This window comes from Mya arenaria, chromosome 2 (assembly GCF_026914265.1).
Source record: "Mya arenaria isolate MELC-2E11 chromosome 2, ASM2691426v1".
Taxonomy (NCBI): domain Eukaryota; kingdom Metazoa; phylum Mollusca; class Bivalvia; order Myida; family Myidae; genus Mya; species Mya arenaria.
The window spans coordinates 32,181,499-32,201,007 of record NC_069123.1 but is presented as its reverse complement, the minus strand read 5'-3'; the positions used below and the strand labels follow the sequence as shown (position 1 = coordinate 32,201,007).

At 32.8% G+C, this 19,509-nt stretch overlaps 1 protein-coding gene across 7 annotated transcripts in view; it reads right to left on the bottom strand.

The window, feature by feature from the left end:
* Positions 1–546: 546 nt before the first annotated feature.
* LOC128242741 (uncharacterized) overlaps positions 547–19,509 on the bottom strand; it is a 41,896-nt gene continuing 22,933 nt past the window's right edge. For 4 of the 7 annotated variants that reach the window (XM_052960015.1, XM_052960037.1, XM_052960058.1 and 1 more), the window contains 8 exons: positions 17,943–18,015; positions 16,757–16,807; positions 14,126–16,448; positions 10,353–10,459; positions 9,455–9,475; positions 6,182–7,530; positions 5,581–5,622; positions 547–3,498 (listed from right to left, as the gene is read on the bottom strand). In XM_052960015.1, the coding sequence (XP_052815975.1) occupies positions 3,426–3,498; positions 5,581–5,622; positions 6,182–7,530; positions 9,455–9,475; positions 10,353–10,459; positions 14,126–16,448; positions 16,757–16,807; positions 17,943–18,015 (4,039 nt within the window). In that variant the 3' untranslated portion in view covers positions 547–3,425. Of the gene's footprint in view, positions 3,499–5,488; positions 5,623–6,181; positions 7,531–9,454; positions 9,476–9,525; positions 9,547–10,352; positions 10,460–14,125; positions 16,449–16,756; positions 16,808–17,942; positions 18,016–19,509 lie in introns of all 7 variants that reach the window. The other 3 variants (XM_052960019.1, XM_052960027.1, XM_052960048.1) reach the window with 3 other exon arrangements.

Genomic DNA, 19,509 nt, shown 5'->3' with positions numbered 1-19,509 from the left:
AATAATTCATATTTTTTCTCTGACAAAAAATGTTGGGGTTTGCAGTAAGAAAAACAAGAAATAATATAAGTATCTATCATGTATTTCCGGTACGGATAGAAAAATCCGACCCGAGGGCACGTTGGAAGAAAAAAAGACGTTGAAAACAAACTTTTGTACTATTACACCAAAAAGCGCATGCGACGTTGTTTACCGACATCATAGAGCGCAGTAATTTTGAATAACTAAAAATAGCGTTTTTAACGATTATCTATGTTCAATTTTAAGTAAAAGTCTTGCAAACATATGTATTTGATTGCGCTTTATAAAAATGGCATAATATTTTTTTCATAAACCATACAATAAATGAAATAAGAAGTGGCGCGTTGTTGCATGTGACTCATCTTACATGTGGTATGTAAGATGGGTTTTTCCAGCACTGGTCACATGACCGGAAACACACGTCCAGTATGCAAGAAACAATGAATGAACTACTTTTGTGTAAACATTTAGCATTTAAGTCACGTTTCTGACGGTTACAAGGCATTTAAGTACAACAAAACCACAAAAGATCAAACAGTTTATTTTCTAAAACGTGTTTATTTGCAAGAAAATAATACTCTATGATAAATATGTAAATACTTTGCTTAAAATATTACAGGCAACAAATATAAGCAAAATCGAAAACAAACAAACAATTCTATAACTTTACAATGCATTTTTCCTTTAAATTGTAACTACCGTACACATAATCAAATTGTAACACATCAAGGGGCTGTTTAATAAAGACCCTTAAGTCAACTATAGTTGTAAATAGAAATTATTAGGCTTATATTAATCCAAAAATTATTATAGTGTCATTGTTTCATTATTTTGCTACATATTTTTGTGAATTGAAATTTAGCAAGCATCGAAAATAAATATGACTTTGAGGAAATAAAAATAATCAATTAATCCTGATTTTGTTGTGATGTTTACACAGATTTTAGATGATTCAAGGTATGACCAAAATCCTTGAAATTAAATAGTCCCAGAGTGCAAAAAAAGGTAAAGATACATTAAATGATTCAGCACATTAGGGGCTGAAAGCGTAAAGGTCCTATCTCCTGATTTATTTAATGTCATTTAGAACTTTCACTGCTCTAGTCATACATTTCAATAACAAACAAGAAAAACTTTAGTGCAAGATGACATAGGTTAATTTTAACTAATCCATTTAATACGTGATCAATTATTCTCGTAAGGTGCAACCATTTTCTTTACTAAGTACAATTATTTATTATGACTTTTCAAATCAATTTTGTTATAAAGCTTTTTTTAAATCCTAAATATGTAAGAACTCATATAGAAAATTTCGATGCAAGTTCTAACCTATTTAGATGATGATAAAGATTATCGATTTTGCACAGGCAGAGAAAAAGGAAAATTATGTCCACATGAAGAATTGGAAATCGAGCCTTTTGATTGGACAATAACATGGGGCAGTCAGCATATTCTTTAAGCACAGACTTTGTTTTGGTAAAATGTATACTGCAGTTCAATATACATTCCGTTTCACATAGAAAAGCATCACCATCACTTACTAGTAAAACATATATTTTTGTTACAATTATATATGAGTAATAGATTAATGTAAAGAATATCAAGGAAAAATAATTATTACAATGACCTAAATGTCTTAATCACTTTGATCATTGACCCATTTATTTTCCATAGTTGTGTGACTGATTAATCTACCATCAATTCTTGTTTGTGAATGATGGTTCAAGATTTATGGTATAACTAACATCCATTTCATCCGAAAAGCATTTGAATGTACCATAAATACCTTAAATAAAATTTAAAACAAAAAAGGTTAAATGTATAAAACTCTAATATCATATAAGAGCTCTTAAAGGTCGTTGATCTCTTAGCTGCAAATAGGTATGGGAATAATAACAATAATAGATGCTGTAGAATTTAAAAAAAAAATCTGAATGAGTGAATCTTAAAGAAATATAAAACCTTGTTATATCCTTATATAGGCATCAGTATTAAGCATTAAACTCTATAGGGCAGGGCTTCTTAAAAACGACAATTAGCCAGTCTGGACCGATTTAAACTTTGCCAGAAATTGTTTATTTTTTGTTTAAATTTCGGTCCAAAATGGCTAAATCAGTAAAAAAGTAGGAACTGTAATACACAAAAAGTGTTTGCCGATACCTTACTTTGACATGAACTCAATAACTTAGATAATGTTAGAATATCACTAACCTACATTCCATAAAATAGGATATCATAAATCTGATATCTCTAAGAAAATTCTATATGTAAATATATATCATAACTACATATATCAAAAGGGATAACATATAAGATATCACAAACATTATTCTATAAATAGATATCTTAAATAAGATATCACTAACATGATTCTATAAACGGATATCATAAATCTGATATCACCAACATGATTTTTTAAATATCCATTATAAATCTGATATCGCTTTGTGATTCTATAAATAGATATCATAAATCAGATATCATTAACCTGATTCCACAGCAAGAAATCATCAACACAGATATCACTAACTCAGATATCATGAACAAAAATATCACATATTTAGATATCCCTTCTTTTGATACCATTATCAGGAATACATAAATCTGTATATTACTCACTCTCATCATAAATAAAATTCAAAAGTAGAGATAATTTATTACGATAAATCAGATATCAATAACAATAAATCAGATATCACTAACAAATATCACAAACACATATATCACAGGTGCAAAATGTGCTGACGTGTATAAAAACATGCATTTTTTCAAACTCTAACACTGTACTGTTGGAATAGTAAAGTGCCTATGTGAAAAATCTAAATCAAAATAGTACAAATCTGAAGTTCTATTATGATTTTAATTCATAAAAAATAAGAAAAAAGAAAACATTTCATGATTTGAAGATCAAACCTAAAACATTTATATCACATGCGCTTTGTAAATAAAGAAACTAAAATATGCTAAAACAAATGGCAGCTCAAAAGTACACTATTTAAAATAAAAATACTATAAAAAAATGCTATATAATTATCTACATGTGTATATTAAATGTACCTAAAACCACTCACTCTGGCCAATAAATAAACAAAAACAAAACAATTTATAAATAAATAGTGATGTCAATTTGTAATTATTCGATACATTTATTTGATCATTCTATCAAAAATTATTATTTTAATTTTAGAAAACAGCCAATTAAAACTACTTAATTATTCTACATGTACATAGATTTTGCATGATCATATTTATCACATGTCTTAATATTTTCCTTTTGAATCCTATTTATATTTATATTTTATTACAACAATAAGGAAATGAATAAATTATCTATCATGCTGCTGCCACAGTGTTCTGTTGCCATGGAAATGACCTTTTCCAGTCAAGGTCATGAAAGGTCAAGGTCAGCACCAAAGGTCACTGGGTTCATTACAATGGCTTTTCTTGTAGCACTCCTGAATATTAATTACTTCATGGCTGAAATAAAATAATCAAAAAAATGATTTTTATGCAAAATTTGAAGTTTTTTTTCAATTACTTTGACATCAGAAAAGCATTTTATTGTTTCCATGAAAGATTCTCCATTAACAGTAAGGATAATATTGAGCTTAAAAATTTGAGGCAACCTGGACTTTTTTTTGTTATAATAGCAAAATAGGAGCGCTACTCAGCGTGACCTACACTAAAAAAATCAACTACCATAAGTATAAAGACAATTCTGTTATTTTATTTTTTTATATTCTTCCAAATCCCAAATATATTTAAGACAAAGGGAAGAAAATTAAGAACAGAAATTAGAACAGATTGACATCCTTGCCCAAAAGTTCACAAGAGCAGATAATATTTCCGAGTACTGAGAAAAGCATATGAACAATTGAGAAAAATCTTGTATTTTGCTTGGGTGCATATGTACTGTTTTATTTCATTTATTATAAATTCAGTAGTTTTATTTTGCCTGTATATATTAACTAGTTTACTTCATTTAATAAAAACATGTTTGTATTTAAAAATCATAGTTTTATTCAGTATATATGACAATTAAGTCTAGCTCTAAAAATCATTGTAATACAGTTTTATCATTAACACCAAAATTGTATATAAAAAAAAACTAAAAATAATTCAAATATCTAAGAAATTGCTCGCAATGTCCAAATCACAATCAACAGATGGCAGAAAGAAAGTTTCCAAGTACGATTTAGGCAATCGGCTCAAAAGCAATCAATTATATTCTGGTTTTATACAAGAAAAAAAAAATGTTATGAATTGTCACAAGACAAAGTTGATTTAATCCGGTTTTATCTAGAATCAGTTACCACAAAACCTCAATCATGACTGAAAATGTGCGCTTCGTAATAGTTTTAATAAATTTTTTGTTCACAAATATGTAATTAGCCATTTGGGAATGATTTTAGACAGTTAGACAACATGAAGTAATAAATTAATGATTAAGTGTGAGTGGAGTGAGCGAAGCGAATAAGCCCTTCTTAATCATTAAAATATTTCTTCAGTTCATCTGTCTTAGAAAACTACCTTATTGGCCGAGATATTTGTCAATGCAAAATCTGACACAGGTCATGTATATCAGATGAGTGGCAGTAGGCGGACCTTTAAACACCCGCGAAAGTTGAAATCGATTAAGCCTAAGTACTGAATGATTGCTTATCTGCAATTTCACTGGCTGAAAATGTAGAATATATTCTAAGAAGTCTTAATCCTAATGTCAAGTTATATTAATAATTTTAATTTAATTTTCAATTGCAAATAATAACCCATATTTATTGTAACAAAATAATGCACAATGTTATAATAAAAACTTGCTTGTCTTTTATCACATTAAATGATCACATAGTATAATATTTTATCCCATGACCGTGCATGTTTTGATTGCAGTACAAGTGTTACATATTTTTATATTACACTTTGTGGTGTAATACAATTTGACATCATCATTATTTTGCCATACTTATTTAATGTCAATCTTTTTACAGAACAATGAATAAAATCTTTGGCGATAAATGTGTCATGTGATAGAAAAAATCTTACATTCCTGCCATTTAAACACATAATTTTATTAAACTGGTTACGGAGAAGTCATTAAATTTGCTCAAAATTAATATAAGGCACCTCATGTAAGATCATATTCATTCTCTTTTCTTTAGACTGAAATTATTGGTCTCTAATGGCGCACAATTTAAGTTGATGTCAATTTTTTTAATTTCTAATTCCCCAGTTATAAAGTACAAAAATATACCAGTAGCTAATATATTTTATCTGTGCACAAATTATAAACCCTTTTGGTTTGATCATTTAAATCCAATGAGTAAAAAAATTAATGCATTGAAATATTCTTTTTCTTTTTTCTTTACATCAACCAATATTGTGCGCCCTAAACTCACATTTGAATTTTCAAAAAAATCAGGGAAAATAAGGGATGGGAAGGAATGTTAGTTCCCAAAAGACAGATTACCTAGGTTACACCACACTAAACGCTAACTAGAGGTTACAGGAAGGTTGATTATATGTTGCCTTGTATATTTCTCGATCAGCAGATCGGCATACCGTCGTTCTTCATCAGAAAGAAGTCCAGTCGGTTTCTTGCCTCTGCAAAAATTATGGAGTGATTTCTATCAAATATTTGATCGGCAATTTAATATTTTATCTCACCTTTTAATTTTATTATCCCAGTAGCCGTTTCAATCAAGAATTTTAGTCGTAACGTAACGTATTAAAGGCAAAGGTCACAAATGGCAACACATTAATTATTTTTATTTCCTCAACTTTGCGTCCATTTTTAATACAGGCTAGGTTCAATTCACACAAATATCTAGCAATAAATAATTTGAGTTTACGACTAAAGTTTATTGAAACCGCCCCTTTTATTTTGTATGTCTTTATGAAACTCAGTTGAATGATTTCCACCAAAAAAGGAAAATGAAGTAAAATAACTGCTGTAATTTCCACAAAAGTTATTTTTGCCTTTGAAGAAAATGTTAAACATTTAAGGGAATGTGCATTATAGCATACATTAGATCACACAGGTAAGACAGATTACATGAAGGTCGATGGCAAATCAAATCTATGACAAGGTACTTGTAGGCATACAATTTATTTGGGCGGGATAAAAATCGGTGTTCACGCTGCTTATAAATCAGTTACTTACTCATTTTGTCTTGTAGGTGTGCGTGGTCGATTGTTGACTCGATATCGATTGTTGGATGATGTTGGTGTACTGTAGCCGCTGTCTCGGATAGTGTTGCCTCGGTAATTATCATTTGGTGAATATGACCTTGACCCAGGTGAGAAGGATCTTTGACCTACATTTCTTGGTGACTGGGATCTATTCCTATCAGTTGCTGGAGAAAATGACCTTGACTGGGCACTATGGGCAGTCGGAGAGCCATATGACCTACTTACAGGTGACTGAGAAGTGTATGACCTTGTATTTGGAGTAAATGACCTTGGGGTTCTATCAGGAGAATAGGATTTGCCTGTTCTCACTGAAGGAGAATATGACCTTGACTCAACTGACCGTAGAGGCATGTTTTCCTTGATGGACATGTTATGAGCACTCTTAGTATTCTTAAGAATACCCCTTGAAGGACTGCGCCAACGATCAGGGGATGGTTGTTCATCTGTTGCAGAGTGGTCAAGCTCTTGTAGGAAGCGCTGCTGGGCAAGCTGAGCTGGGGTTTGTTTGACAGCAGAATCTAGGGCCATCATAAATTTCTTGCTTTCAATTTCCTCCTCTAATGATAACCTCTGTTGACTAGTGTGTTGGTATGGATGTTTGCTCTCTGGAAGAGGCTTGTCCATTTCAATAACATAACCATTCTGCTGGGACTTTGGTTTGAAGTCTTTATCCATATAAGGACTGTACAAAAGTTTCCTTTTTGCAAAATGGCCACTTTCTTCTGCTAGCTGGTTATCATTGTCAAGATCATAACCAAATTTGGCCCTTGGTTTAAGAAATTCTTGTAATTCAGGGTCATCAAGGTCAACTTGAGAAGAAGAAACATCATTGGTTGAGCCAAATTTCTTTACATATGACAATGTTCTTCTGTGTGGATAAATCTCATGGCCATCTTTGAAACCTGGTAAGACATCGTCATAACTACAACTACTAGGAGTTGGTGTCTGTGACCTTGACATTGGTGTATAAGTGGGGTAACTGGGTTCAGCAATTCTAACTGGACTAAATGACCTCATAGGGGTGATTGACCTTGACATTACCGGGGATGAGCTTCTCTGAGCAAATCTGGCCGGAGAAGGGGACACTGACCTTGATCTTGACCTTTCCACCATATGATCCTTTTCAGCAGCCTCATAGAGACCCTTTTCAGTGTAGCCATTGACGATAGAGTTAATTTTGTGGTTAGTATCTTGCTCTTTGAGTTTTTTAACCTCTGCGACAAGCTGTGCTCTTTCTGTTCGAGCATCTTCCAAACAAGATCTGAGATCCTTTATTGTTGTTTGGGCTTTGTCATTGTAGATCTTTAGTTCATTGAAGTCCTGAAAAATACGACATTATAAGTCCTTTTTTGAATGTATAGAATTGACAATAAATACTATTTCTTTCTAGAAAGATATGTCAATGTGACTGATGATCGAGAACTTCAGACATAATCAGTCAAACGAGACCCAATAATGGTCATTCTTGATGGATTACCAGAATTTTTCATCACATAAGTTAAAAAGCAAAAAGATACGTTGTTTTTTATCTTGATATTAGTAACACTGGTGTGGAAATAAATGGATGGTTGGGTGATTAATTGGTCACTTCAAATAGCTGTATAAGCTGATTTTACTTGATGAAAAGTGGAGGTGCTCGGAAAAATGAGGGCAAAAAACCTCTACCGAAATCTGATTTGACTGAAGTGAATTTTTTCAATTTTGCAAATTCGCTATGCTTCTTGTGATCATCATGTGCAAAAACAAAATTTACTTTCATTTATCTACATAAAAGATTGTCATTGGCTAACATTAATCAATAATCATTCAAATTTAAAGAAAGATTGAATGTTTATATATAATGAAAGAAAGTGCATCTACTAAGAGGTTTTTTTTAATACCAAACAAGTTTCATTTATGGTTTCAATGGTTTCGGTGGTTTGGGAACCTGTTTTGAAAGTTTTGCTGGAAGTAACAAATGCATGAACAACATGATTGAACTTCTGCTTTCAGCCTTTATTTCTGAACTTCTTCAAAACATTGATACCACAAATGGTTGTTTGACAGTTCTAACAAAAATGGTGTTTCAACACACGTGTTTGATCACTGTCCACCATGTTGTTTTTTCAAAAGGAGCTAGTTTTTTGATGAAACGAACCAACCCTCTGGAGGGGGTTTCGAAAGTTTCAAAAAACTACAAATACACAGTTCATGAAACCAATATAAAACCGAAACTAGTTTATTACCAACAAAAACGCCCTAAGGATCAGCCTTTCAAGTTGCTTATAGTAAAATATCCTTTTTTGTTACAAGAAGCTAACACATTCTCATAGATAAGCCTTATTTCACCCATCACTGATACAAATATGTGAGGCCCCCATTCCAAATTTATTTTTAATAATAAATGAACTCAGCTTTTTTATTTCCAATTTCATTCACACAAGTTATTCTAAAGTATGTTAAATCAGGGCCCCCGAAATTGTGCAGCAATTATGGTTATGGAATAAAATCTCATGGAATAAAATATCATTTATCAGGGCATCGAAGAGAGAGCCCAAATTATGATGATGGATAAAATATATTTTAGCAGGGCCTCTGACAGTGTGCAGCAATTATGGTCATGGTATAAAATATCATTTATCAGGGCCTCAAAAATTGTGCTGCAATTAATGTTTTCATTACTTAGGAGAAAAAAACATCTCAGGGACAAAGCTGCACTCTCACAGATTGACATTTTTGTAAAATTTTGTCTCATAATCAGCTAATTTTGGTACTAATGCCTTCAATTTAGTCATATAAGATAACTCACAATAGAACAGATCTCAATTATTTGGAAAACTGTCCAGAATTTATTTTTTTCTGAAAGCGTTAGTAAAGCTTTTAGCCATAAAACATAAATTCTCAAACTTAAATATGACAAACTGCGATCTGATGTTTTGCCTGCAGACTTAAATCACTGAATTGCAGACATTAAAGCAAAAATTGGCTCATTCAAAGACAAAACTAAAAAAGCTGTCAATTATGAATTTATGGTCAGTCTGTGAGAGTGCAGCTTTAAACGTGAGGTCAAGCTGCTACCATATTACCAAGGTACAAACCACTACCCTAGTGCTATTCTATACTCGACATATTTTCTAAACGTTAGTAGAGTGTAAACCAATTTTCCTCCAAACATTAATATTCATTGAGTTAGAGTGATACATGTATGTGCCAGATTCCATATTATATGTGCTGAAAAATCCAGACAGGTTGTACTTGAATTTACCTTCAAAGCATATGAAGAGATCTATACAAATACCACAAAAATGAAAATGAATTTATACAAAAATATCTTACTTTTTGGGTTATACCGGTACCCTTCATTAAAATAATTAATAACATATCTTTTTTTATCAGTATTATAATTCTTTCACCATATTTAAAAAACTTAATTCATAATTCTGATAGTAAATTATTATCTTTGTCTTTACAAATTACATTTTTCATTACAATGTTTTAATTATTACTGAATTACTATGGGTGAAAACTATTTTCTATGTTAAGGAGGGGGTAGGGAGAATGGAATTTCAGGTTGTCAATACTTATACAATTTAAGGATGTTTACAACAAAAGTCAACCATTGTGGCCATCCTTGGAAAAATCGCTTTGCAATTGCAAAAAGTTAGGCATTTAAATAGTCAAACATTTGTTGGCCTTTTTAAAATTTAAAGCTGCACTCTCACAGATTTACCCTTTTGACAACTTTTTTTTATTTTTTATCATGGAATGAGCCAATATTTTGCATAAATATCTAACAACCAGAGCATAAGGCAGCTGACAAAAGATCAGATTGCAGATTTTCATATTTCAGTGCCAAAATTAATGTTTTATGGCTAAAAGAGCTTTTTAAGAAAAATGCATAAAACATCAATTTTTAAACACAAATATGAAAGCCTGCGATGCTTTTTTGCAAAAATTGGCTCGTTCCAAGACAAAAAATATAAAACTTGTCAAAACATTCAACCTGTGAGAATGCAGCTTTAAGGACTCGAAAAAAAACAGCAATTTATGATGATGAACAGGACTTCAAAAATGTCCTTAAAAATATAGATGATATACAATGGCATACACATTATTTTTAAGTAAGGCCTTAATAAAAGGTAAATGTGACAAGCAAACTTTACCTCTCGCAACTTGATATTTTCTCGTTGGAATTCGGAGATGCGTTTCCGTAGTTTGTCGTTATCATCTTCGAGATGTGACATCTGTGACTTGTCTAGGTCCACAATGCCTGGAATAGACATTAAAGGTTCACATTTACACCTACATGTAGTTTAAACTTATTCATTAATTGATAATGAAACGCTCATTTGCTTGATGTGACTATAAGAGTATGTTTTCGAGTTATTTGGTGTAAACCAAGGAAATGATTTTGTAAAGGTGGTTACAACCCACCAAACTCATATGCCCCCAGGCTAGGAATCAAACTTGAGAAGTCTTGGTGATAATTGAGCGCAGAAACTTCTTCAATTAGATGTGTCCCCCTACCCCCAAAAAACTTCTTCAACCCACACCCCGAAACTTCTTCAGATCGATGTATTCTCCCCCATAGAAACATAATAATATTCCACCGATGCGTAATATCACAAACCTAGTTACTGCAGTAAAGGAAGACCATTTTATTCAAAATATATGGAACAATTTTGATTGTAACAATCTATGGTCTGTGGTATGACCTACCATATTAACAATTTTAAGAACCAATCTCAAACTGTGATCTCAACAAAGCATACAGCAATAAATGGTACTTTTTTGAAAACACCTTCACGAACTGTGATCTTAAAAAAGCATATACAGCAAAGTATTAGTCCAAATAATTGTACGTGGACCGATTTTTTTTACGATTATTGATATGGCAAATCCTTCACTTTAGGGATTAGCAGAATCCCATAATGAACTTCTTTTGATTAAGCTATGTACAGTATATGTTAAAATACCTTTTGTCAATTTCTTTAATTCCTTATCCAAATCCTTTTGCCAAGTTTCCACACCCGAAGAATCCCAGAATGTTTTCTTATCCAAGTCTAAATTCCCATGATGTTCCATCATTAAGTTTTTCCCAAACATTCTGTTTTGACCCTTTCCGATATTTTTTGCTATATTGTTTGGTCCATTTTTGTTAGGTTTCCATTTTTCTGTCACCAAGTATGACCTTGCTGGATACTTTTGGGTATCAGATAATGACAAAGCGTTATTGATGTTCGAGTATTTATCTGACATATTTGGCTTAGCATCAAGATTACAAATACTACTAATTTTTGAAGATTGGCTCAGTATGTCATCGATTAAGCTTATATTTTGTAAGTCGCTTCCAGAACTTGTAGAACACTTTTGAAAATAAACTTTCCTATCCGAAAGACAACTCATGGAAAATAAGTCTGATTTCAACTGAAGATCAGAAGTTATATCTTCATCAGCCCGATAAATACACTTATTTTTCCTTTGAGGTTTCATAGATCCGGTATCTATTCCAAACTTCTCATTTTTTGCAGGGGTTTTCCTATAATTAAACTGATTTTCAAAACCATTTTCACGTATGCTGAAAGAGTTTCTTTTTCCGAACGAATCCTTTTTTAACAAGGCTTGCATTTGCGTCGCCGACTTAAAACGGTCATTAAACAAGAAGCTCTCATGAACACTTGAAAACATGTTGTAACTAAATTGCAATTAAACACTTTCAAATCTCTACTAATTGGCAAATATTTGACAAGTTTTCTGTGTCCATTGTATTTTGATCAAACACTCATAATATTTTGACACTAGTAACAAATCCGTGAGCAAATACGAAAACTTCTCAAAGTGCCGAAAATTTTTTTTTTCTTTTATTAAATTGTATCAGATGCAATCTGTAGACACATTAATGTGATAAAATTACTGTAATATGATTTTAGTACATCTTAACTATAAGAATCAGAATGTGATTTTAAAGGCGCACAATATAGGTTCATGCCAATTTTAATTTTTTTTAATTTTAATGCATTATCCTGTTTAACTCATTTTACTTTAATGATCAAAACAAAAAAAATGCACACGCTTTAGGTACAGATAAAAAAACGTAAGAGATATTTTGGCGATTTTTAGACTGGAGAATTTGTGGCCACGTAGTTTTTAATCAATTTTTTTTCTATAATGGCCGATATTGTTTTTATCTATACCAAAATTATACGCTTTTTGTTTTGATCATTAAAGTCAAATAAATTAAACATGATAATTAACATTAGAATTAAAAAAAAAATGTTTGCAATCAACCTACCGGTATAATGTGTGCCTTTAAGAGTTGTTGGGTTAAAAAAGATATTTTTGAAGTACAAAAAATTCAAGCTGATACAAGCCTGTATACAGATATTATATCACTCAATCTTTTTAAATAAATAACCACAAGAATTAAAATACCAGAGAAGAAGACCAAAGTGGCTTTGTTTTATCATTAATATACTTAATTTTCAACCAAAATAATCTATAATGTTTACAAAGGTGTTAGACACGTCTAATTATTTATTAACCATACTTCAACATTATGAACATCTATGTACACAGATATTGGAATCCAATAGATGTGGTGATGTGATTTTTGTCGTCATTATTTGTATAACAAAGACAATTTTGAACATCAGGTACAATATCTTGTCAAGCAATTCATGTACTTAAATTGTCGACAATTTAAAAGCTATTAAGATTTTCAATATAAAATTTAAAAATAATTGCATTATTTTTACAATCATTAAACATGCTTATACCACAATAAAAGCTAAAATAACTTCATTATTACATTGTTATTCGCATCAATAATTATTTTTTTATAAAAAAAACATGTGAATGACACATCGAATATTGATCGTTTTTATAAGAGCTGTTTAAATTTTACTGCACTTTTATTAAAGCGTTGAATCATATGAGTTTAGAATAAATGTTTCAGCACGTTATAATTTTAACCTTTCATTGATACGATTTACATGAACTTAATATTGTAACGTGCAAGTCAACAAGGCTAACAGATCCCTACAGAGAAAAGCATGCTCGACCCCAAAGGGCTCCACTAGTATTTGTATACAGTAAATTCTCAATCCACACGGAGCTGGGGTTTTGCTAACTTGCATATTACCAAACAAGTAAACATACATACTATGAATGTACTTCCGTCTTCAAAAGAATGTTATACTATGAACGCACTTGCGCCGCCTACAGCGGACCGTTACATTATTATGAACGCACATCCGACACCTACAGCGGACCGTTACAATATTATCTCCCTTAGAAAATCTTTTCAGTCTTAGGCCCAGTCTATTGGTAAGATACCAGGGCGCTTAGAATAAGCTGACTTATTTAGTTTTGGATTTATTTCATTAAGGGAAAGATATTTCGAGAAAATATATTTTTCTTCCATTTTTTTTTTACTTGCTCCAACTCTTATAAGGCTGTCTAATAAAATAAATAGATTTGGAGAGGTGAAAGTGAAAAAGTACCTAGCGAAAAGAAATAAAGAAGGATCTTTTAACCTTTCCTACTCATATTACTGATTCTGCACTACTGTAGTACCCTTTAGTGGTCGACATATTTCTTTTGTCCAATGAGAAGCCAGTATACCTCAACTTTTCGAATAAATGTTTGCAGTAAATCAGCAGTCAGCGGTAATTGATTGTAATCAGATGAAGCGGTAAATATAAGGGTTACACTTTCCACAGTATTATGTGTAGACAACCAAAAAAGTAAAAGTTGTAAGTTTGTACTTACACCAAATAAATTTTCATGCCACTGTATCGCATCAAACCATTTTTTGATACATACAACAACTTTTGACCATTACTTCATGGCATTTCCCATGTTTCTTAGTTTGTGAAAATGCCTTCAGAAAGCTGAGTTTATTTATTAAAAAAAAAAAATTGCAAAATTTACTGACCTTTTAACGTAATGACCGATTCTTCCAGCTCCAAAGATTTGTCATCCTGTGTCGTTTTTGCTTCATGCAGATTCTTCTCCATTTCTCTAATGCGTAAATCTTGTGACTCTGCCTTGCTTTTTTCCCGCTCAATTTGCGATCTCAGGTCTGCGTTTTCTGCTTGCGACTTTGATATCTGCGCGCGGCAATCGTTCAACACATCGTTGGTCTTAGCCATCTTATTTTTAATATCAGAGTTAGCGTTTTTAAGCTTGGCTTGTACTATATTCAACTCAACAAGGGCTGATGCTAACGCTTGCTTCAGTTCTAAATTATCTTCATCAGTACATGCCTCTCTGGAGATCAATTTCTTCCATTCTTCATATTTGGCAGTGTCGGCATAATACTCTTCATCTGTTTGACCATAGCCCCAAATTTCATCGTTTACTTTCCTTATGGGGCTGCTGTATCCGAGATTCACAGGTCTCGCTCCACTTGCGGGTGAAAATGTTAAATTACCATCAATATCATCATTTATGGAGGTAGACAAATCTTGTAAACTTAATACTCTTGCTGATGGTGATAAAGCTCTACTTCTCTCCCTTGCATTGAAATCCGGTGTTCTAGACCTAAACATGCTTACAGGGGATCTAGTGGGTGACCTTGAAGATGTTCTTGGTGGACTATCAAATCTTGGTGACCTTGACCTCATTTCTCCAATAAGGTCAGTTGATCTTGGCCTCCTTACAGGAGAGTAGCCTTCTCCATATTCACTCATGCGTGCCCGAGCCCGAGAACTGATTTGAGCTGGGCTCCTGTCTCTCTCTCGATCTGGAAGCCCACTGGAAACCCTGGGCCCAACACTAAATGGACTCTGAGCCCGTTCTTTTCGATCACTTTTCTGCTCAAGGACAGCCATTTTTAACTTCATATTTTCAATTTCGTTGGTTAAAAACTTAATCAATCTCTTATCAGCATCTTGTTCACCATCCATATCTAAACCATTCTGAAATGGTGACCTTGGCCTTTTATCTGGGCTGTGTGACCCTTCTCGTACCCTCTCCCTATCTGTGTTGTATCTTCTTACATGATCTGTAGGTGATCTCAATCTATTTCTAAGAATTCCATGCGGAGATGATCTTTCCCTATCCTCATCAACGACCTTTGGTGAAGTTTCCTCATGTTCAATATTCTGATTGGCCATAACGTCAAGAATTCCTCTTGGCGGGCTTCTACCTGCACTTCTTCTAGAAGGAGGCGATTCTTTCCTCATTGTTCGACCCCTTGATTCTTCCTTATGCGAAACAGCATCTTCATCAAACAATTCTTTAGACTGAGCTTTCACAGCAGCCAGCTGAGCTTCGAGTTGCTCTATATTCTTATCCACAACTTTCCTAAATTCCGGATCATCGGACGGACCACTCTGAATCAACTGATCGTTTACACTTGCTTCAGTCCTTGCATGTCTGAGAGCTTCTAACAGTAACTCCATATCATGTTTCTTTCCTGGCATCACGAAAACAGGTACACCATCACCGTTAATTTGAGAAAAGATAGGTACATTAGGTTTTGGCCTAACTAAATCCTCCTCATCAGATTTAACTGGCTCTGTATCAAAGGTATGCCTCGGTCTTATTCCAGATTCAGATATATCCCCACCCTCACTTGCGCTACCAGTCATGACTGGTTCATCTCTTTCTCTTTCCCTTAGTTTTTCTTGCTCCCCTTTTTCTCTTTTTTTTCTTTCTCTTTCCTGTTCCTGTCTAGCACGAGCTTCAGCCATAATACTATTTGGACTTCTAGGTCTTTGCACTTTTATAGTAATTTTCCTACTAGAAACACTTTGTTCTTTGTTCATTTCACCTTCTAATCTACTTGGGCTTCCATTCAACCTTTGAGGTTCATCGTCTTTTACTCGTACAGGAATTCTACTACCATGTGAACTAGGACTATCCGGGTTTTGCATCCCTTCAGGACGAGGTCTAAAAGCCTCTTCAACTTGTTTACTAATTGTCTCTTTAATTAAATAGTCCGCCTCTAGAGAAACTTCGGGAGTATGTGGCTCATGAATTCTATCATGAAACGAGGAAATTGGTGAACCCGAGGATTGGGACATCCAATCAGAAGTCTCTGGATCCGTTTCGGGCGAGCGCTTTCTTGGTGGGGAATGCGTAGGTGATGAGTTTGATGAACCAGTCTTGGGTGATGATTGGACTGGTTCAAGCACAGGCAACGAGTCGTCTGGACTTCTTGTTCTCTCTTCACTAACTTGGGAAAGTATGATGGCAGGAACGTCTTTAGGTTTTGAATCAACAGACTCGTCAAGTTGAGACTTCTCTGACGACTGAAAAGATATTTTGATAATGAATTATGTTGTCAATGTTCAGTTAATTACAAAAGGAATTTTGTTCAACTTTTAAAAGGATGAAAATAATTTGCTTGGAAATGATGTCTTTCATTACCAAAACTTTAGTGTATGAAATATCTAGTCAGTTTTCAACAATCATTACTGTTTGATGCACGAAACATAAGCATTAATTACTGATGAAAATAGATAAGAACAGATATATTTGAAAGCTAGCTCTGTATGATTTTTTATTCAAAAGCTGTCAAAGATGAAAATTACATCACCCCTTGGTCTGATGTACGTACATGAAACGATATATCACTTGGCGATTTCAAACAGTCAACAGTATCTCCAATCTGAAAAAAAATATAAGGATAATACTCAAACAAACAGATAATTATAACATCAAACAGCTTCTTGTTTCATAACATATTTTTTCTCCTATTGGCATTATGATAGATTTAGTCTGACTTTGCCAAGAGTTAACCTCTTATAGAAGGTGATATCAAAGGTTACAGGTTTTAGATTAGATATTGACATATATATAACCTTCAATATTAAATGATTGAGAAAAATTGGCAAAAAACAAAGCTCATGCTCGTTCATTTAAATTTTGATTTAAAAGTCTTAAATTGTAATCCCCACCATCGTAGGGATGCAAGATTTTTTTTACATTTGATTCTTTTCGACAAAAAGGGGAATAATTCACTCGAAATAAATGATAAAACAATTATTTTACACTTTATCCTATACATCCAACACTGCAATCATTTCATGGTTAAAATATCTTGTGACTTAATGGCCAATCGCACTGAGATTTATTTTTCTTCTATATAAAAAAACAAGAAGTGTATACATAGTTTTCATTATTATACATTACATATAATAAAAATGCCAGGGCAATATTTTTCGTCTATCACCATGCACTATCACCCTCTGCCGCACTGTTACCTTCTGACGTCATGAAAGTTTTTGTGTGGTATAATAAAATAGATATTGACTGCCTTGAGGGTGGCAGTGTATTTTGTCAACCTTCGGACGACATTATTTACCTCAGTTTTACAGTATGCACCGGCAGTCAATAGTTATATACTGTTAAATGCACAAATTCTATGATCCTAACTGTGGCACATTCTATGAGGCCCAAATGAAATGTCTTGGTTGGTTAAACCTATTTCAAAATCAAACTATTCATTTTTTACGTTTGTCCATTGACCGTTAAATAGATCTGGACAAAACAACTCCAAGGGCCTCTTATATAAAAGGAATTATTAACAATTACAATCTGACCTGCCTTCGGTCAAGGTTTTGCCCTTTATATGTTTGTGATAATGGTTCCCTGCTTACAGTGTATAATTATGCTGCAATGCAACAGGTATACAATACAAAACAGTTCGCTAACGTAAGCAACTGTTAGCCTAAGTTGAACTCGGGGAAGCTGACGCCAAAGCAAACGCTGTTGATTGTCTTAGTTTTGTTATATTATAATACCTTTAGCCTGAGAAGGGAGATGTATATCATCAATGTGTGCTCATCAACTGTTCCTTCTGTAATGTCTGCCGGGCTGAAAAAAAAATTTCATTTATAATTTGAAATGACATTCATATTAAATATAAGTGTATTCATACTACTGAATTTATATTAACGAGAGCACCACAAATGGTTGCCAACATTTTTCTTTTTTCTATTTTAATCAAGATATAGCAGTTTTTAAATTATGGCAATCATTGTTTTATGCCTGAACAACAATAATATAGGGGATAATTGTTTGTTTCAGTGTCTATATAACAATATAGATCGTAATATATTTCACTTAGTGAGCAGCATAGCTTAAAATTTAACAAGTGACGCAGCCATGAGTGAAATATTTACTTTTTGTGTTCACAAGGTGAAAATTGTGATCTTACACTGAAACAAACTTTTTTTCTTATTATTATATGCCTTAAAAGGATATAAGATGACACTTAATTGTTGTTTATCAGAAAAACATGCCAAATTGTATGGCAACGTAAGTTATTTAGTGAAAGACATTGTTGAATCTGTGTCCCAGTCCTGTGTGAGCTGACGTCTGATTTGATATTAAGACTAACATTTCAAAGCAGTGGCAAATATCAAAATGTTATTTCAATGTTTGGAACAGTGAAATATCAATTTTATTTCACGGATAAATCTCTATGAACCACCGGAAGGAAATAATAAAATGATGGCAATGATGAAACCAAGGGATAAAAATATGAGCTTTTATTCCAGTGGGTTGAAATAAATCATTGTTCTTTTCCAGGGACTTTTTGTTTCTTTTTCCCGTTAATCTTTGTCTTTTATACCTCACCTCATATAATACAAAAAGAATGATGGGGACAAGCCAGGTAGTTGAAAATTTGAAAATAAGCCTCTGTTTAAAAGCAAAAAGGCAAGAGCAAAAGGGACAATAAACTAGAGACACAAACATATAAACATATCAGCCTTTTTTCTACATTTGTTCTTCTGACAAACAGAGAAAGTTTAAGATCAGTTTGCTCCAAGATTTAAAAGGAACCCAGGCCTTGGAAAACATCAATATGCTCAGTGTTGGTCACTTATAAAGTAAATTTATGAACTTCACTTATAAGCTTGGAGAGACATTATCAGTAACGCTAAGTAAACATGATGAGGACGTACAGGAATAAGTAAATAAACTTACAGAGTTCCTTTAAAACTAAAAGCAAACTTAGTTTGAGTGATTGCTTAATCAAGTTTAGGCCTGTGTATATAACATGCTAATGATATTCCCTTTGATAGTGTATATTCATTAAGCATACAGCTTAGTTTTAAAATTTCCAACATAGTAATGCCAGCACTTTGGTATTTGTTCGTTAAAGTGATACCCGTATTTAAAATCAATACATACACATGTATAACATAACAAACATATATTTTGAGTGATAAACCTTTGACTACTTATAACTGGTACTCAATAATTCATGAAAAATATTCATAACTGATAACAAGATCGTAACTGTATTTAAAAGCTGAAAATGCACAAATATTAAATGACTGGTGGGTTCTAAAAGTTTTACAG